Source organism: Phaethon aethereus, assembly GCF_964289735.1.
Source record: "Phaethon aethereus genome assembly, chromosome: 10".
Taxonomy (NCBI): Eukaryota; Metazoa; Chordata; class Aves; order Phaethontiformes; family Phaethontidae; genus Phaethon; species Phaethon aethereus.
The window spans coordinates 7,379,583-7,400,224 of record NC_138586.1 but is presented as its reverse complement, the minus strand read 5'-3'; the positions used below and the strand labels follow the sequence as shown (position 1 = coordinate 7,400,224).

The window sequence follows — 20,642 nt, the reverse complement described above, 5'->3', positions numbered from 1 at the left end:
CTGTTGGTACATCCCGGGATCGCCCGGCAGCCGGCGCAGGAGTCGGTGCAGCCCAGGCTCCCCCCCCCCCCCCCGCGTCCGTCTCAGTGGTAGGGGCCGCGATCGCTCCTGTTCGTCAGCGCTGCCGTTGCCTCAGTCGGAGCTCGCTGCCGCCGCCGTCTTTGGGCGCCCCGTGCTCCCTCTGATAGTGTATGAGTGATCTATAACCCTGAGCCCGCCATGTCCACTCCGGCCCGTAGGCGCCTCATGCGGGACTTCAAGAGGTACCGAGGCCGCCGGCTGAGGGGAGGGGGGAGGGCAGGCGGGAGGAGGACGGTGGGCCCGGCTCTACCGGGGGAGGAGGGGGGCAGCACAACATGGCGGCGGGGTAGGGCGCGCTCCGCTGATTGCGTAGCGCCGGTCGACGCTATCTGCCTGCGGGTTACGCTGTTTGCGCAGGGGCGTGTAGCTACCTGCCTGCCTGGGTTACGCGAAGTGCGCAGGGGCGGCGGGGCCGGCGCCTTAGCCCTCTCTGTGACCCGCAGGCTGCAGGAGGATCCCCCGGCCGGGGTGAGCGGAGCCCCCTCCGAGAACAACATCATGGTGTGGAACGCCGTCATCTTCGGGTGAGTCGGGCGGGGGGCCGGGGGCGGCAGGCCGCGGAGCTGCCGCCGCTCTGCCTCCTGGGGGGCTCAGAGCTGGGCTGCCCGTGGGGTAACGCTGTGCTCTGCTTCTTCCCTCCAGGCCCGAGGGGACCCCTTTCGAGGACGGTAAGTGCGGCTACTTGCGACCCAGGTGTTTGGCTTTCTCGGGGCAAACCGCTGCAGTTTGTCATGGCTGTGGTGTGTCGCTGCCGTGGGCTTGGCAACAGGTGTGGGCTTGGGGATGGAGAAGGGGCATGGGTGCATATTCACATAACCACACATCCGTACGCTGGACTTACGTCTGTGTCTTTTTTTTTTTTTTTTTTTAATGCTACTCTGAGGAAGTGCTGTAGGTTTAGATTATGTTGATTTACAGAAACATACAAATTAGCTTGTAGGGGCTTGCTTGTAATTGCTACATCTGACTATCCTAAGCCTAATTTAACATACCGTTTTAAGGATCTCCAAGCTTTTCTGTTGAACCCTGGATCATGTTTTTAGGGACACTCGGGTTTGGAGAATCGTCAAAAACCTGGTATAGAACAGTTGTAATTTGTTTTGAGTTCTGTTTTTTTTCTGATGCTGGAAGTGTTTTGCAAGTCAGTCCCAACATGCGTCAACTGAATGTTTGAGGAGGTTCAGAACAGATTTTTTGAGTTTTATTCTCAGCATCTACTTCACTCTGCTACAGTCGGTATCATTCAGGGTTAAAGGTTAAAAGGACTTTTTAATTTTAAAGCTGACTAAATAGGCCCTTGTGTCCTAGTAGTTTCAGTCTGGCTTTACTGTCTTTTATAACTTTACTTGATGCTGTGTGAATACTTCAGCATCGTTGTGAAAACTTGTTAGGCATGAAATACTGTCTAACTGAAATCGGTGATGCTTTTTTTTATTTTAATAAGATACTTTCAGTGCAGGCTATAATTAATCCTAGATCTCCATGACTCATGACATAAGCATAGGAAAAATTCCTTAACTCTTATGTTGTTCTTGGCTAACTTCTTTGTCTCTGTTTATCCTCGGAGGTAGCACCTGTGGGTATGCCTGTAAATTGCAGATTGTTTTTTTTTTTCTGTGAAGATTTTAAATATCAGGCCTAAGAAAACTCCAAAGACTCCAGTTACTTTTTAAAATGTATTTGATTAGTTAAGAAACTTGCTATAGTAGCTGCTTCAGGAGTCTAATGTTTAGAACTTGACTATTCTGTAACATAGCATAATACAACAGGTAGATTAAATGTATTCTCTTATCTCATCTTGTAAACCTTAAAGAAGGGCTCCCTTAAACTTCTGTGACGGTTGCTAGAGATCCTTAGGTTCTTGGTGCACTGCCACTAATAGAGGGATTCACTCTTTGGGCCAGAAAGCCGTCTCCTTGCAGTGTTCTGAAATGCAGGTTGTTTCCATGTCCAGGCTCTTATAGCTCAGTGTGGGGTTAGCAGGCTTTTTCCCATATATTTCCATTTAGTTGCAGAAGGTTGGACACTGCTTTTGAGAGCCCTGACATTGATTTTTGTCGGTGCTTTCCACTGTGGCAGCATTGTGTCTTTATCTTAAATACTTAGGACATGTTGCACTCACAGCAGTTTGAAGTTCAAACAGATGCTTGAGTCTGCTACTGCTGTCCTACTGCTTTGGTTGATCTAATAATGCAATCTTGGTTTGTGATGGATTGCTCTTTTCATAGCAAAGTGCGTGTTTTCACAGTATGCGCTCAGGAAAACAGATATGTCCTGTGTTGCAGGATATGCTTATCTCCTTTTCTCTGGGACATATCTTACATTGTGCTAGATAACAAATACTAAGTGGCGCCTAGAGATAAGGGTGTGTTAGTGCCTCAGCTGTGCTTTTCCATTAAGTGAGTAGAGTAGCGCAGTTCAGATAATGGTAGTACAGTTCAGATGCAGTTTAGCTTAATGTGGGTAAAATCAAGGGAATTTTTATTTAACAGTATTGAGCTGTTAGCTTGGGCTTGTTTTGTAACTCTGCAGGCCCTTGTGAGTCAAAGGTACACAGGAGCTCTGTAATCCTTGTCCTGAAGCCTTTGCAGGACAACGTTCTTCAGAAGTTGCTTTGTATTTTCATTTTTTAAGCTCTGTCGCTTCCTAGTGATACTGTAAAACTTCAGGTACCTTAGTTCTTGTGAAAAGTAGCCTGTGAATTTTTGTTGTAGTTGAACTAGAGGTGTAATAATCTCAATATTGTGAGAATTACTGTTCTTTATCCTCATTCTGGTGAAGCCCTTCTCCAGTCTGAGCTTCTGAGGTTTCTTAGCTTTGTCTGAACTGAAAACCTTAAGTTCAAACACGTTTGTTTACTTGCTGTGCAGCATAATAAAGCTAACAACCCTCCCTCCCCTCCGCCCCCAGACTTCAGAGGGTGTTTTCACAACTTGGTGCGCAGGCTGACTTGGCCTAGGAGCAACTACTAATTTAGATCAGCAACATAACTTATGTCTTCTGGTTTAAGAGGATTCGATTGCAGGTGTCTGCAGTAGGACCCGGGGGATATTTATCCTGCCCTTCACCAATATCCCGCCCTTTACCATATTTCTAAGAATCTATACGTGTGCAGCATCTGAAGTGATAGTGCTGTCACAGTGATGGAAACCCAAGCTCTCCCAGTCCTTCAGACCTGTTTCTCTGAAACTGGATGATGATACTGTGGTTGGTGCAGGATTCCTGGCTGGGAGAGGGTTAAAGTAACACAGCTATTGTAGCATCCTGCCTTGCTGTGATTGTGCAGGAGGCTTGAACAGAGAAAGCAAGGCATTTGCCTTCTGTAGGGTTTGTTCCTCGTATATGGAATACGGATTCTGTATCCTCATGCAGGAGAAGAAGAGATCGTCCCTGCTTTATGGATGGTGGAATAGAGGGGGCTGCTCTCACTCCTTACAGCGAGAAGGGCCTGGCAGGAACCTGGGGGTTACTTGGGCCAGCGTACAGGTCGTGGAGAAGCCTCCCTGTTAGCCATGTGAGAGTCTTATGTCCTGAGGTAGAAGCAGATCAGGAAGGTGAGTAAGTACAAGAGAGAAAAGAGCATGTTCTCCTAAGATCAGTGATGATCCTAATATCAATAATGACAGTGAATATGATAATTCATGTTTTGAAATTGGCTGTTCAGGGTAAGTTGCAAGGAACATCACTTGAAAGCTTTTAAATTAGTGACAGAAGAGACTGGACGCTGAAGGCCTCATCCCCAGCAGTGTGTGTTGTGGTACCTGTTTCATTTGTGTGGGCTTTCAGTGTGAGTGGCCCTTCGACTTTGGTTCATCAAATCTCTGGATTTGTCCTTTAATAAACTGCAATAGCAAGGTGTTGCCTCCTGTGGAGCTCTTTCAAAGAGCTGTTGCTGCTCTCAGTCTTGGCTTGGAAATTTGAGTAGGTAGATACTCCAGCTGGAAGCTGTCTAACCACTTGCTCAGATTTGTGTTAAAAGTAATGCTGTTCTGTCCCTGGTGGGACAGATAGCTTCCCTTTCTTTCAGTAGTTTTAAATGGATTCTAAGACCAAACTACCCTTGTTACTGCTTTATTGGCCATCTTCTCTGTCCCCTCTACTCCCACTTCAATCAGTGTTCTGGAATAGCATTCATTTTCTCAAGTATGCTTATTGAACTCTACTGTTTGATGGTTTGTGCTCAGTTTTCAGCCTACTGCTTGCTTAGTCACTCTTCCACAGAAGAACCTACCTCATATGGAGGCTACTGAGACCCAGAACTGGGGCAGGGAGAGGTGGGAGTCTCTTCAGGTTTATAATCAGATCTCTTTTAAGAATTCGATTCTAAAGGTCCAATGTTGCTTGGGATTGTCACCGTGTAGGGAAGGAAAGGTAGTTCTGAGCTGGTGGTTGCAGCTGGTAGAAGTTGTTACTAACTTTCCAGTGCTGGCTTTCAAACTCATCTCCAGTCTGGCTCTGTGCTTCTGGACTAGCAGGAGTAAAGCTTGAAAGCCCCACTGCAGGCTTCTGCTAATTTGAACAATCTTAACTATACTACTGTTGTTCCTCTTGTTTTGCAGTAAGATAGCATGCTGTTGCCTCTCTGCTCTTATGTTGTTAGGCTGCTAATAAAAAACGAACAAGAACAAAATTATTTTTAGGATCTTGAGACTTTCCACTGCTGTACAGAAAGCTCTGAAACATCTGTACTGTGTCTTCATATGCGAACTGGAATGTCAAAGCAATGACCTTTATTTCTTGCAACTCAGTGTTACAGTTTCTCATCTCCTTATAAAGGAAGGAGTCCCTGGGAAATACTGCAGGTCCTTGCTGATCTGAAAAAAAGGAAAAGGGGTTGAAAAATCTGTTCCCTGGCTACCAGTTGTTGGCACATGTTTGCCAGACAAAGGAATACATTAATTATATTGGTGCTGGAAAACTCCCTCACAGTAGGAAGCAAGGATGAGCTTTATATCTGAGCCCCTGAGCTTTAATTTGCACTGAGGTTGGAGGGGAAGAAACCTGGCACTGATATGTAAGAATGTCTTTTCAAAAAAGGTAATATATCTGCCCTGGCAGCTTATTACAGCTGTTACTGTAAGGTACATTCCTTTTACAGGAGAGCTATATATTTATACGAAGGTGCTTTAGATGTTTCTCACCGGGCATACCCAGGGACTCCATAAACTGCCTCCCAGATTGGTTGGTCTGAGGCGATAGCACGGTAAAGAGAAGCTTGCATGTTTTGAAGTGGATGATGTAGAGTTCCTTAGTTAGTGATCTGAATCACTAGCAGTGCTTTGTCCCTTGGACCCATATTTATGCAGTGTAGTTGACAGACTTCTTATTCTTAGATTGTCATAGCCTGAGGAGGAGGGCTAAAATAACTTACGTCAGTGCAGGCTGTCAAAATGATTGGGTTGGGACTTAACTAGAGTTTTTTGGTTTTGCTTAATCAGCCTTTCTCAAAGGAAGAGTAGTTAGTGTGAAATAAATGATCAGACTTTCTGTCCGATTTGGATGCTGCTTTCAATACTACTTTTCTACAATAAGACCAGATTACCTTACAGTTATTGATAAAAATTATTTTTTTGAAATTTAAAGAGGAAAGAAGAGTAAGAAGCTCCTTGTCATGATAGCATATTCTAGTCTTTGTGACTTACTAAATGATAGCCTGTTACACAGATGGTTATACACCCACTTGTGTTGTTTTTACAGTGCACTGGGATCAGGCTTTGTGGAAGAAAAACTCAAGGGCAGATTTATTTCCTTACACAAACCCTTTGACTGGGGTGGTGGTTTTGTCAATAAAAGTAAGTCACAGGAGATACTCTGGTACCAGTACTGTCTAGGACTTCAGGGGTTAATGATTAACTCCAAAGTGAGTAGAAGAAGCATTGTGGGACTGAGCAATCTGTATTCCATAGCCAACATGCATGGATGAGCACGACAGTATCAGTTTGTGCTTGTGGAGGGATGCTGCTTATTCATCCCTTGTGTAAATTCATTCTGAATAAAGGTTACTTCTCTCTCTTTCTCTCTCTCTCTCAACTCCAGGAACTTTCAAACTTACAATAGAATTCACAGAAGAATATCCGAATAAGCCACCTACTGTTAGATTTGTTTCTAAAATGTTTCATCCAAATGGTAAGTACTTACACAATGCTTTTTTTTTTCTTTTTTTAAGTTACAGCTTGCTATAGTGCAGTAGAAAAAGGTCTATTTATTATAAAAGTTTCCACTATCTAATAAGCTAGCAAAATTCCAGTGTGGTTCCATGTAGTTTTGGTAAGGATGAATATGGGAGCAGTGCTCAGACTTGAAATGAAAGGGACAATAAAAGGAGCCTCTTACCTTTAAGGTGTTATGGCGCAGTATTGATGAGACACTCTTCTCTCTCAACTGCCGTTGTAAACCTTACAGAATAATATTTTGTACTTAAATAGCAGTGCCTTGGACTTTTGTCCATACGTATTGCATACATAGTATAATGACACTGCTGAATGTAGTTGTCTTTTATCACTGTTCTTCCCCCAAATGCCTCTAATACCTTGAAATAAAATGATGCACCTTGAAATGTAGTGCTAGTTTCTGACTATAGCCAGTGATAGTAAGATTGTTTAATTAGTCCCCTTCCTTTGTAGTTAAAGGTTAGAGATGTATTCCTTGCCTCCAAACAAATATTAGCTTTGTGAAGAAATACCAGAAACTTTCAAATGTCACAAGTAAGCATGTGTGGGTAAAGTGCACTGAGGGAAGGTTCTTCTAAAGCTGCTGTCAGAAAGGTGACTAGGCACTGACTGTTGTAGATACTTTCTGGGGGAACCTTATGGGTAAACAGCTTGTTGCTTGTGTGCTTTATTTGGTTCGCTTGTGCATAGCTTAGGTTGTTTTTTTGCCTTTAAAATCTATTCATGGTTTTCCATACTGGTAGTTGCAATATCACAGAGAAGCTTGATGTTGAAGAATAAGCAGGGGTCGAGATTAAATACCTCAGGCAGCTGTTGGTGACAAGCTTCACCTCTTCCTACCTACAGGCTTGTTTGCTGGATTTAAGTCTGTCAGACACTATTGACTTTTGTAGTGTTTGTCACTATGTAGGTTTTCAGGATCAGGCAGTGCTGGGGAAAAAAACTGAGTAGCTGTACAACTTCTGTTTTAAGCTGTTCTTCTTGAACCTTTTCTAGTCTATGCAGATGGTAGTATATGTCTGGATATTCTTCAGAATCGTTGGAGTCCTACTTACGATGTCTCCTCCATCTTAACATCCATACAGGTAAAAAGAACTCTGTGTGAAAAAGCAGAATGAAATTAGGATGCTTTGACAAAAATAGCTCAAGGAAGCACATCCCCCCCACCCCCACTAGCCAGCATAGCAGCTATACCTTGATATTGGCTAGACTTCCCAGATGCACATTGACCAGGCAGTGACTGCAGGTGGTCACTGAAGGGACCCATCCAGCGATGGTGCTGCTTGGCTGTCAGCTAAAGAGTCACCTACGCTGTTAAGAGTACGACTGATAGCGAAAGCTTCCAGTAACTTACAACTGGAGTAACGCAATGTAGCTTACCTGTATCTAGATGAACTTCTGTGTTCCTGTTAGTATGGGCAGTTTAAGGAATATGTTGGAAAACTGTGCATACTTTCAAGTGCCTAAGAATCTTTTTTCTCTTTGCACAGTCTCTATTGGATGAGCCAAATCCTAACAGTCCGGCAAACAGCCAGGCAGCTCAGCTATACCAAGAGAATAAGCGGGAATATGAAAAACGGGTCTCTGCAATAGTAGAACAGAGCTGGCGTGACTGTTGACCCAGGATGATGCAAATGAACACTCTGTTGATGAGGAAAATAAACAAAGTGTCTGAGGCATCTTTTTCCTCCTAGCATTTACTTTGAAAGCAGAATAGCTGTTGTGCTGTTGCCACTCTCCCTTGCTGAAGCTTCTTCTCCTTGGACATCAGAAAGCACCCACTTTGAAGTCAAATGTTCTGTACTTGGGTTACTTGCAAAAGAGTTACTGATGCTGAACTCATTTTCTGTTGTCCCTCTCCAGTCTTAGGGCAGTATTGTGCATTTCTGTAGTGTACACTAAGCTTTTAATTGTAATTGTGTTATACACAGTGATGCTTATGTGTAGCTTGATAAAAGGGATGTTTATATACATACACATTTTTTTAACTGATATTAACTAAAGTGCTGATCTGTCCAGGCTGGTCATTTACCTCTACTATTGGTTTAGACCCCACTGCATTTGTGAGTACTGAGTGAAGAACTAACCTCTTCTTTCCCTTTTGTATTGGTTGATCAACCTCTTACTCATGGGGAAAAACCCAACTCTTAAATTGATTCCAATTCAAATATATAGTAAGACTGTGGAATGCTAGTTACTTCTGCACTGCACATGCAAGATTTATGTACAGATATACATAAATCACTACAGTTGTGGTACTTCAATCTTTGCTTAGGGTGAGAAACAACCCCTCCTTTTTTTAAATTATTATTTTAAAGGATGTGCCTACAGAGACTGCTTCAGTAAGTTTCTATAGTCCTGTCACTGAGGCGTTACTGGACAAAACCAGGTAGACCTGTGGTACTCTGAGCAAAAGACCTTCCACATTAAGGGAAGAGGTAAAAGCTGGAGTGTTCCAGTGGTGGAATTACTCTCCTTCAGTGTCTTTCTCCTGCCCCTTATCTTTAGCTGAGAAAGATAAGTTCTTTGGGATCTAACTTTGCCTTGTGGAAAGTTTTAGTAAAGTATGGGGTAGGCACGTGAGACTCTGCAGTTTCTGCTCCTCGTAGATTACTGTGTGGTTTGTGCGAGCTACTGCTGCATGCTTGAGTTAGTTTCCCTTCAGTTTTATGAAAGTAATTTTTCAACACAGAAAAAAAACCCCAAACATTTGTAAGTCCAGACTCACCTTTTTTGTAAGGCTAAGTTTGTACCTTTGGATACAGTACCTTAAGCAGCAGTGTGGGATGAAACCTACAATTGTGTTGTCCACTGTTCCAGTGTCTTTTGTGTGCACATTGGTCTGTTAGTTGAGAAGTTTAACTTTGCACAAGTAACCCATGTAAGAAACTGTACATTTTTCAAAAGTTGTAAATAAAGTGTAACCTTAGTGCTTATTGTATAAATAGGCAAGAGGTGTAGAACTGTGGTTATTTTAACTGTCTGCTGTGGGATCAAGCTCCAGGTAGACTCCTGCAGCAGGACTGGGCAATCCTTCCTGACCTTCCGTGCAGCAGCAGCTGGGCCCATTGTAGCACTGGGATAATAAACCTGGCCCTTCCAGCCAGAAGAAGGAGGAAAGGCAGGCCGGGATCCACTCACTGGTGGAGAAATGGACACAACGCTTTGCAGAAAAAGCATGTGCAGGAAGCTTGGCACCATGTTACACCTGTGAGTGAACTGTTGTTGATGAAAAATGATGATGAGTTAGTTACAGCAACTTAATGAGCTCAGTAATCAATTGATACAGGAATTGTACGTACTTTCCTCCTGTCTTATGAGGGGGGAAAACAGCATTTAAAATGACTGACACATCACAAAAACTGGTGCTGCTGCTCAGCTCTACACAAAAAAGCTACCAGGCTCTTTCAAAAAAATCAATCAGTTGGGATTTTTACCTGCTGTGACAACAGCTCACACCCCCAAACAGGCCCTTTGACATGGAACAGCCTTCTACCACTGAAGTCCTACCCCAAGTATACCTGCTGGTTTTCCTAAAGGAGACAGAGTCTCTTCACTGGGCCCATGTACCAGCTGGGTGCAGCAGCTGCTTAGGTGTGTGTGGAGCAGGCAGAGCAAGCCACTCTGCCTCAGGTAATGGCATTTGTTTCTGAAGCATTCCCTCTGCAAGACTTTCCCAGTTGGAGCCAGTCAAGCAACGAGCGCCTTAGTGGTACCCACTAAGTTACAGACCAGTGCAAAAAAATGCCAACCTCGGCCCTGCATTGAGGGGATGACTGAAGCCAACCACAAGTCTTATCCCTGTACCAGCTGTAACAATTGCTGCCAGCTACTGCAAGCAGAATCTTTCTGAATGGTCCCAGGTCCTCCTTGTGTTGCAGCAGCCCTCATATCAGTCCTTCCATGGTGGTTTGTGTCTTGCTAGTCACTGAAAAAAAAAACCAGGATGGAGTGGGCCCTTAAGGCAGCCAGAAGCAAGAGCAGCACAGAGCTGCACATCATCTTTACACCCCTTAGCTAAGGCCATCATCCACTAACAATTTTAAACCATGTACTGGCTCTCCAGAAAGCTTATGGCTACATAAAGAGAAGGAGATGGAGAGGTTGGCAGCTCTTGAGCTCTCAGGTTAACACCCAAACCTGCAGCCACTAGCAAGACAGGAAGGTGACAGCTGGCAAAGATGGGTGGCCCAGAGCCACAGGTGTTACCCAGGACAGGAACAGCAGCGCCTTGCACAGATGCATGTTGCATGTACCCCTGCCAAGGTACTGTTACGTTTAGCCAGTGCTTCCCCATCCCCAATACTGCAGTGGTGCTCTTGCTGCCTTTCTCAGCATCACCAAGCATTGAAGACCTGGGGCACATCCAAGTTGAGGCTGGAGCTGCACTCCTGCTTGCAGGAATATCTGCCTAGAAAGTACCAGGCTTCTTCCACTCCTACATCACCATCTGCTAGAGCCCAGCGTTCTTGAGAGCAGATTTCAGAAGCAGAGAGAGGAAACTGCACACACAAAGACCAAACAACCAACACACCTTCAGAATTAGATGCCGGATTATTTTTCTACACAGACAGCCGCAGCATGATTTACTTCAGAAGTCCAAGCTAGCAGAAGCTGTACTCCAGCCAGCCAGGCAAAGAGAGGAGGGAATGCTCCTGCTCTTCTTCCTGAGCAGGTCCTACCTGCCAGGGCAGCCTCTTCCTTTGCAGACTGTGGGGATGAAAATGCCTCTTAACTGCGCATCACCAGGATACCCTGCTTCATCAGTAGAGGTCAGCCACCCTCTCCTCAGCACTGAGAGTATTTAAAAAGAAAACAGAACAGGAGGTAGGAAAAACCCTGGAGGATGATGTAAAAAGACGGAAAGGCAAACATAGGCAGCAAAAAACCAAAAGCAATAGGTGAGACACAAGCCAACTGGAGAACACACAAAAAAATACTTCATTAGCACTGGCTTCACACTAAAGAATCATCAGCGGGCCCCACTCGTGACAGAAAAAAAACCCGGCATCTCTAGGGACGTCTCACTCTTGGCTCTTCCAAGGTCAATTCCTAACCTCTACGTTTTCCAGGCAGGAAGCGAGCATTCCTCCCAAGGCTCATAAAGCACTGTCCTGGGGTGCTGCTGGTGGAACGGCACAGGCTGAAGTCCGAGTCCACTTCCTCAGAAAGGAGAGGAGCGCTCCGGCCTCCCGGCAGCATGTGCCAGTCCTGGAGAGACGCCACACTCACACCACACCTCAGAGCAACACTGGAACATTTACTTGTGAATCACCCTTGACATACATAAGCCCAGGTACAGTAATGGAGCAGAGAAACAATTAGGCACAGATTTGATTTCGCTCAGGATTAAAGAACTTATATTCAAAGTAAAAAAATAAGTTATGTAACAGTCCCCCCAAGTGACACAAGCATCTTTGAGCGTGGGCTCTGCATTTACCTCCAGTTTTTACATTTCACACTTTGCTGTGGTACTTGGACACATCACACAGTGCTCCAAGGTAAAAATGCACTGGAGTTACCTCAGTCCGAAACACTGATGATCAAGGTGTATTCAGTAATTCTCAGTATGGGAGATTCAAGGTAGAAATCTATTAATAAAACTGTACTGTTAAACTGGTTAAGGACATCTCTCCACATACATACACAGCAGAGACAAGACCTTGCTATATATACACCTCTCTCTCAAGAATAAATGCAGTTTTCACACTTTTAATACAAAGTGTGACAAATCCTGTTTTTTTCCAGAAATAAAACTTTATTTTTATTGTCATTCATACCAACTTTACATACAGGTTTACTCCCCCAGACTGCATTTCTTTTGCTTTTTATTTTTATTTTTTAAAAAAAAAAAAGCTTTTTTTTTTTTCTCTCCTCCTTCCTTGGTCAAGAATAATAAAGAAACTATGATTTTAAGTGATGTCAAATTCCTTCTCGTTGGACATGTGTTTTTGCTATTACAAAACTATTAAAATGTGGAGGAACAAGTAATATCAAAGACACATACAGTAACAGCACTACTGCTTTTGGGTTGTGCTAATATACTTGAACAGAACTTGGTCGGTTCTAAACGTCTAACAACATTTCAGAAATTATATTAACGAAGTAAAAGACTTTAGCGTTAATATAACCCACAACAAGAAAAATGCAGCATCTCTTTCTTTAATTGAGTATCTAGGAAGCTCAGTCTCTGGTAAAATGGGACACCTGACCTCAGTTTGCTTGAGGCATAATAAGCTCATAATGCCCAACCTGGCCTTCTTGCTTCAGCTGGTCTAACAGATCTTCCTTGCGCCGCTTTCGGCTCACCACCAAGTATCTGTTGTGCCCTTGCCCGTGAGATTTACTTTTAAGACCATATTTTTGGGCGATCTGATGTATCTGTTTCCGCTCATCCATGGTCAGTTCTCTAGAGAAAGTCAAGTCAATGTGACTTTCTGAGCGTGCATAGTTTCGAATGATCTCTTCGATATCTCTTTTAGCTATTTTGTTCACCCTTTCTACATCAAGCCCAAGTCCTTCTCTTTTAAACTGCTCCTTCACTGAAATAGGCTCTCTAATTCCTTCACCATCTTTCCCTAGGCCACCGCCTGTCCAGCCCATCTTTCTTAAAATTTGATTCCCAATGTTGTCTTCTTTGATCTTCTGTTTGAAAGCCTCTTCTGCTGATCGACCCCGAATCTCATTTCTGGAGATGACATCTTCGACGGTGCCTTTCTTCAAGTTATTAACAACAGTCGGCTGAGTCTTTTTGAGGATTTTCACAGCTTCCTCTGCTGCCTCATGTTTGACAGATTTCTTCACTCCGACTGCTTCTGCGATGAATTCATCTTCAAGCAGCACCTTGCATTTCCATCGCATGCCAGTCATCCTTTCAAAGACATACTCCACCGTCATCTTGTTGAACTGGGCAGTGTCGTTCAGCGTACACACTGGATTACTGGAGTTCTCATAAACCACAAGGTCCTTCAGGTCCTTCTTCCTTCCGGAGCCCCGTGACGAGCAGCCCACTTTCTGAACTTGGGTCACTTTGATGGCTGCTATATTTGACTGCATCTTCTGCAGAATTTTCAATGCCTCCTCAGCTGCTGCGTGTTTGCTGGTCTTTTTAGTGCCAAATCCCTCAGCTAGGCAGTGATCTTGTAAATACACTTGACAACGCCACGAGCGGTTGGGCATTAATTCATATTTATATTCAACAGACATTTTGTTATACGAGGCAGAATTGTTAAGTATTCCTATTGCGTCACTAGCATTCTCTGTGAGGACAAAACTAGTCCAGTGTTTGTTGCTGTTAGTGGAACCTTTCACAGATTCAATACCAGGCTGCATCGGGACACAGTCCCTGTTGGCAACTACAAACTCCTCATGAGGTTTGAGAGCAGGAGGGAAATCTGGGCGACTCACGCCTGTCTCGCACACCACCAAGTCTTCGTGATAGGTGTGCCTGAACTTCCGCTGAACAACTCTAACTTCCACAGACTTCTTCAGGAGCTTGACTGCCAGCTCCGCGGCTCGATCCCTGGATCCATTTTTGCTGCCAGCATAACCAGTGGTCAGGTAGACATTCTGACATCGCACTTCACAAGCGAAACCGTCTGTTAGGAGCTTCTTGCTCTTGGGGAGGTCAGCAGGGGCGATTTCTTTCAGAGGAACATAAATATATTCAGGATTTGTCTTGCAGGCCTGAATTGAACGTGTCAGAAGATACGTATAGTTAATTTTATCAGTCCCAGTGTTTGCATCTGGGTTAGCAAGGTTTTTCCAGACAGCTGCTGACAGTTTCTCAATAAAACTCTGCTTCAGCATTATAGCCGATGGAGGGAACGTCTCTGATGCAGACTGGACAGCTGAAGGAGACAGAGAAACCTGCAACATGCTGCTTGTGGTAGAGTCCATACTATTCACAGCCGCCTTGGCTGCTGCTGCCTGGCCTGCAAAGCCAAACCCAGCTGAGTTGGAGAGCTGGGGATCCACCTCCCGTGCACTTGCAAAAGAATCTGTACAACTTTCAGCTGGCTGCACTATGCTGTTTGTGTTTGTCTCCTGGTTCACGTCCTCCATTTGGTTATCCAGGGAATCTTCCTTCTTGTCATCCTTCACAGCACTGGTGACAAAGTGTATGGGTTCAAAACGTGGTCGCAGACGGAACCTGGGGACCATCTTTTTGGGCGGCTCAGGAATCTCTTCCGGCTGCAGACCTATAGGGTGGAAGAAAATGACAAGATTACCAATACGTGCTGTGACAGGGAGACAGTGTTTTCACAGAGGGATCTCCAGGAGGAGCCTGCAGGCTCTGAACACAGGATTCCCACTTCTTAGCCACAAACCAAAAGGTTTCCTTCCAAAGACATTCACAATTGATCAAAGAAGACCATTCGTTCTTGTGCAGGTCACTACAGTGGTATTCCCAGCTCCACAACTACCACACAAAAATCTCTACATATTTAGTTACATGGATTTTAGGTCTGAATCACTTGCTCCGCGCCTCAACATTGCCCACTGAACCCATCCAGTCATTTCTGAAGTTAACCCATTCAGAACTACTAAAATCAGTAAAAACTAGGGCCAGTAAGACAGAACACCAGAGCGGAACTAGAGCCTCAGCTCCGACTCTGCCGCAGGATGATCTCGGATAAACTACTTTATCTTCAGGTCTTCTCACTTGACAGAGAAACACAGCGATACTGAACCCTCCTTTCCAAAACACGCAGGGCTGTTAATGACAGTGTTAATAGAAGCATATTTTCTGTAAATATCACTACCCTTGGCTGAAGGACACCAAACATGGAGAAATCTGCCCGAGCCTCAGGCGACACCTGCAGCCCCATTACACACCACTGGCTGACCTCTTGTTTCTTAAGCAGAAGAAATGCAAATGAGGCAGAATATCCTGATATGCACAGCTACTGCAGAGAATGAGGATCAAATAGCTGATAAGCAAATACATTGTATCTAGAAGATGGTTCTACAAGACTTCTGCTGTGAAAGATTTAGCCCCCACATGCTGAAGTGGTACATGTGTATAATTTCATCAGAGGAGCAAAAGGCCACCTCAGCTCCTTGGAACGAGCTGCCTAATACAATGCGTGCAACTGTAATATAGGTCAGGCAACACATCTGTCTAGACATCACACTACCACAGCGTACTTATCATAGCTTACTTCACTGCAGATGAAAAAAACATTTCGCACACAGCATAAACAGACCTTCATATTAAAATCAGCTGACAAAGCTCTTACACATGCGTTAAATCCTTTGGTTATCAGTTTTAATGAATTATGGCAAGGTTTACATTTCTTGTGCCGTTTGGTATTTTGATGATTGCACTGCAGCAGCATCTAAAGGCTCTCACCAGCAGAACAGCTCTTTATGCTGTCTGTGTAACATGCAATAGAGGAGCCTTCACCTCAGAGCTGCTGCCTGAGAGACAGCCAAAACTTGGCAGAAAAGTAGTATTTTTCTCAGTTTTGCAGCTGGCCCATGGAAGCACAGAAAGATTGCTGGGTGTCAAAGGAAAGAAACTTTGGCAGCGCTAGGGATTATATCCAAGCCTAGGAGTCCTGTGCTGTCTGACCATTTGTGCTTTAAGCAGCCAAACTACTGATTGACGCTGCCTCACAAAGCAGGGGCCTGCCTGCTCACATCCACAACCTCCACCCATGAACAATTCCCCGTCCCTCCCTCCAGAGAGAGGGCAGGGAGCTCTGAAGGCACTGGAGAGGAGCCAGTGGACGGAGCCGCTGAGCTGCCAGCCCTCTCTGCCTGCTGCATTTCCTCCACTGGAAAAGTGACAGCTGGAACATCCATCCCTGAGACCATAGGACTGGGATGACATATGCAAGACTCTTCCAGGCCCAGTAGGGAGGAAAAAAATAAAAGAAATTACACCCCCTCCCCACTCCCCCCGCAATGCTCCAAGCTTGGGTCATAACTCAAAATCAACAGGCTGAACTCCAGATCTCCACGCACATGTACAATCCCTTCTCAGGTCGGAACATCACCCCTCACCACAGTGAAGAAGGGCAGATGATATTTCATTACATAGATTCAATTCCCTAACACTATCACCAGGGAAAACCAATTACCTGGTAATTTCAATGAAAAATGCTATTTTCTTAAGCAAGAGAACTCTGCATGAATTATGTACATCCCACAACACGACAGAAGAGGGGAAACAGCTGCAGTCTAGCAGAGTACATCGTGGTCGCTTCTCTTCAGTTTGCGGTGCTCGCACTCTTGGAGGCAGCTCCGTGGCGCGTTGCTCTCCCCACGCTCCCGGTAATGCCCACCGAACAGCGACAGGGAGGGGTGTCTCCTTTGACACACAGGCAGATGTACTCACTGTCAGATGGAGAGCGGTATCTTTTTAGCTTCCTGCTAGGGACCAACTCGTACGTCCTCACTTCCCCGATATCGATGCCTTCAGCCATCTTGAGAACCTTCTCCATGACCTGCAAGCCATACCTGTGTGGATTCAACAGCAAACCGCTTTAGAACTGGTGCCACAGGGGCAACAGACACACATGCACACACAAGCGTTTATTACGCAAAACAAGAACTAAAGCTGGCTGGGACATAGTAACTCGTGCAAGGGAGACGCTCCTCCCAATTTTGCTGGAGCATTAACACGGGACCTGGATGACCGGCCTCACGCCGTAGCTAGTTCAGTGCTGGCAGGCAGCCTGCACACCAGCTAAGAAGCTACCTGGCTCTAAGTAAGCCCATCTGTGAATAACAAACCATGCATCCACCAAACTGATGGTGTTTTAACCTTAAATTTAAATACATTATCTGTCAAAATATAACATTTGGCAGAGCTGTTAGGAACAAGAAGGAGCACAGGGGTATGGAGAAGAAGGAGTCTCCGTGGGCATCACAGTTTCAGTGAACTAAGCACAGGAGCGACTGACTGGCACTGAAGTCTTGTCTGGGTCAGCAGCCACAGACCGCATGTCATCAATACTGAAATCACGGATGTCAGATGATCAAGGCACTGCTCAGCCTTTATCGACCACTCTTTAAAAAGCCATACTAATTTCTAGCTTAGTAGCTGTAACTGAAACGTTTTAAATCCCTGAGCCACGACAGTGAAGTGAAGTGGCTGTAACTAGCTCTGTGCAAACCCTGACCCTGCTGCAGCACGCTCGCAGTTCCACGCAGGCAGGAAATTAGCCTCTGACAGCTTCGCACTGAGGTTCAGAAAGGAGAAGAAGCAATCTTGCACATGTTCCACGGTGTGCTCACCTTCAAAACTCAAAAAGCATCAGGTCACTGCCCATGGGCAGGAGTCTACAGCTGTCCCAACAGCTAGTGCTGCAATAACTTGCACCAGCTTTTAAATACCACTTTTCCAAGGGCTCTGGAAATGTACTCGCTCTCCACTCAAGAAATGCCCTTCCTGTTCCTGATTTAGAAGGCCAGGCAGAAATTAAATCCATTATATGACCAGGCAAGAGCTCTGAACACACACTACTGCAGTCCCTGCTTCACCTGCAGGTACCCAGCAGAACTCAGCCCCCAGCAGAGGCCGTGGAACCCTGCACGGGAAGAAAATGTCAGAGGGATCAAAGGGAGGCGGACAGTGGTGATACCCTCATCCTCCCGCAGCCAGAAGGGAGAGGGGTGGGACTCTCTATTCCTCTCTCTGGCTTATGGGGAGGAGGGTACATTACCTCTGATGGAAATATGAAGGACGATGCCCTTTTCCAGCAGGGTGCAAGAATAGGCTTAGATTTGACATAAGTGTGTCACTTTTTCACAAAGGATGGAGATGTTTGGGGCTCAGATTTCTGCCCAGAGGAAGATCAACCAGTTGCAACATGTGTTTGTCTAACCTGGCCTTACAAATCTCAAGTTGTAGAGACCGCACATGGAGGCAGAGGAATCCCACGCCTCCAATGCTTGACTAAAGTCTCCCTAGTGTGACTTAAATATGTTACCTCTTATCCTGATCCCAGTAGCTCTGGAGCATAATGCTTTTCTTTCCCTCTCCCCCTGCCATTTTGCAGCCACCTTTAACATATCTGAGAATACATGCATCTTCTCTCATACACCCCTAAACTAAAGAAATCCTATTACTTAACTCCTTCTTCACAAACCACGTTTTCTAAGCCTTCTGGACATTCTCCAGATCATCCCCCTGCAGAACATTCCTTCAGGTTTCATCAGCAAAGACTCTGATTTGTATTTAATCTGACAAACAGGTTGTCTTCAACCTAGAAAGTGAGCAACATTTAAAAAACCACCAACAACAAAACAAACAAAAAAACACCAAACCAAAAACCAACGAACAAACTTAAAGCAACAAAAAACTTTCAAGTTATTCACTTGATACAGCAACAACAGCTCTTCCCAAGCAGCAAAAGGCAGTTCCAGAGAAAGCTGTGGGTCCCCTCCCTTCCCCAGACAGCTCTAAGTAAAGCTGCCAACTGCTCTTTAACAGTGCAGCGTGTTCACTGGGCCCGTGTGGCGTGTTTACGTTTATGCACAACACAATCTTTGGGGAAATATCCTCACTGATAACGGCTCTGCACCGCATCACGCCTAAATCTATTGCTCATGTCTCCCCTGAGAGCTGCAGGTAGAGATGTTCATCATGGAAAGTATGTGCACTTACACGCTTAAGTTGCATCATTTTTTAGGATTTGAGATCTTGCCACATAGTTACTTCTGTTATCAGCACCCTATAACCATATTATTGCATTGAATCCCAAAAGCACTATCACAAAGGCAGCCCTTCATTAAGACAGCACATAAATGCATTAAAGCAAGCGAATGGACCAGAGAGACTATATCTTAAGAGGATATGCTCAATTTTAACATACTATTCAAGCTGTGGAATTTGAAGCTTTTAAAATTTTTAAAATTTTAAAATTTTAAAATTTTAAAACTGTCAATTTTGGTGCTTGCAGAGCAGAATCGTTTAGTACTTGGACAAGAAAGAAATAAGAAAAATGGCTCTGGACAAATGACACAAAATATTCCCAACAGGACTTTGGGATAGTAACATTAATAAAAGTCAAAGGATATGCCCTTCAGTGTTTACAAGCTCCTCTGTCACCGCACAATTTGCTGCAGTTAGTCATTAAGCAGTTGCTTCTGTCTTTAAAGCCTTATGTCCAGTTAAAAATAATCACAACATCAAAAGCGTCACTGAGGACGTAGGTGACGTTCTGCAGATCTCCACAACCTCGCTAGTTACAGTACGGACAGTAATCCTGAAGAAGGGAAACCTTTTCCATTCACCGGGCCTATTTCTCTCAGAAAAACTTAGATTTAAAGGGATTGTCTAAGTTGCTTTACGCTTAGTGGGACACTTTCTTCTCACTTAAATGACAAAGCTCAATACCACACGCTTAACGAGTCCTCAGGGGTGGAACATCAGAACCACTTTCGAAACACATACACTTTTTCAACAGCTTGCTCCCCTCCAGGTACAAATACATGCATATTCGAGCAAAGAAAACTGCCCAGAAACCGAAGTCCTCCTGCACCGGCCCCTTCCCTCCCAGCTGTGCTGCGGCTACTTTTCAGAGGGCAGCTGGGGCCGAGATTCAGCCGAGCAGAGCCGGGCCGGGGCGGCCGAGAGGAGAGGCTGGAGGGAGCCTGAGCCCCCTCTCCTCGCCCGGCGGCGGGGGCTGCGCGGCGCCCCAGCCCTGCCAGCGGGCCGGGCTGCCTCCGCGGCGCCTCGGCCGCCCCGAGACCTCGGCGGGACCCTCCCGAGCCCGGCGGGCACCCGCGCCTGACAGCGAGCGCCAGGCCCGGGCAAGGCAGCGGGGCCGAGCGGCCGGGGCCCGCTACGGCCACCCCAGGCGGCCGCCTCAGGGCCCAGGTCCTCCCCACACCCCCGGGCCCACCTCAAGGGCCCCCCGCTGCCGGCACCTCAGTGCCGGTCATGTCCCGCCGCGTCTCACCGGCAGCCCATGAAGACGTGGTTGGTCCAGAGGACGGAGAGCGAGAGGAGCTGGTCGATAGCGGCACCGGGGTAGCCGTCGAGGTGGCGGAGGATGAAGCGGCGGCGCAGCCCCCATTGCCGCTCGGTCTCGTTGTACTGCCGCCACTGCTCCAGCACCGACTCGGGCACCCGCTCCGGCTCCGGCGGCGGCATGGCGGGCGGCGGCTCGGCGGATGGTCCGGCGTCGCCGGGGGGCCGTCCCGCCGGTGGGCGCCGAGCCGCCGGGCACAGGCGCGCACGGCGGAGGAAGCGGCCCGGGCGTGCTGCGGAGAACCAGGCCCCACGTGCGGACCAGGCCGCGGCTCCCTACGGACCGCCGGGGAGCGCCGGCACGGCACGGCCCGACCTCACCCCGCCGGACCCGGCCTCGGCGTCGGCCCCGGCTCCGGCCCCGCCCCCGCCGGTACCGGTGCCCGTGCCCGTGCCCGTGCCCG

At 46.2% G+C, this 20,642-nt stretch overlaps 2 protein-coding genes across 4 annotated transcripts; one reads left to right on the top strand and one right to left on the bottom strand.

Moving 5' to 3' along the window:
* Positions 1–219: 219 nt before the first annotated feature.
* On the top strand, positions 220–7,870 carry UBE2A (ubiquitin conjugating enzyme E2 A; the record flags this gene model as incomplete). 3 transcript variants are annotated; one of them, XM_082004290.1, is made up of 6 exons in its annotated part: positions 220–263; positions 525–605; positions 724–749; positions 6,118–6,207; positions 7,248–7,336; positions 7,742–7,870. In XM_082004290.1, the coding sequence occupies 6 exons, from the start codon at positions 220–222 to the stop codon at positions 7,868–7,870; spliced, it is 459 nt and encodes a 152-aa protein (XP_081860416.1). The 3 variants fall into 3 exon arrangements, with proteins under 3 accessions (XP_081860416.1, XP_081860417.1, XP_081860415.1); XM_082004291.1 differs by lacking the exon at positions 6,118–6,207; XM_082004289.1 differs by having other exon boundaries at positions 235–605.
* Positions 7,871–12,464: 4,594 nt separating this feature from the next.
* NKRF (NFKB repressing factor) lies at positions 12,465–20,361 on the bottom strand (the record flags this gene model as incomplete). Its single annotated transcript, XM_082004119.1, has 3 exons — positions 12,465–14,452; positions 16,597–16,718; positions 20,168–20,361. The coding sequence occupies 3 exons, from the start codon at positions 20,359–20,361 to the stop codon at positions 12,465–12,467; spliced, it is 2,304 nt and encodes a 767-aa protein (XP_081860245.1).
* Between the last annotated feature and the right edge of the window lie 281 nt (positions 20,362–20,642).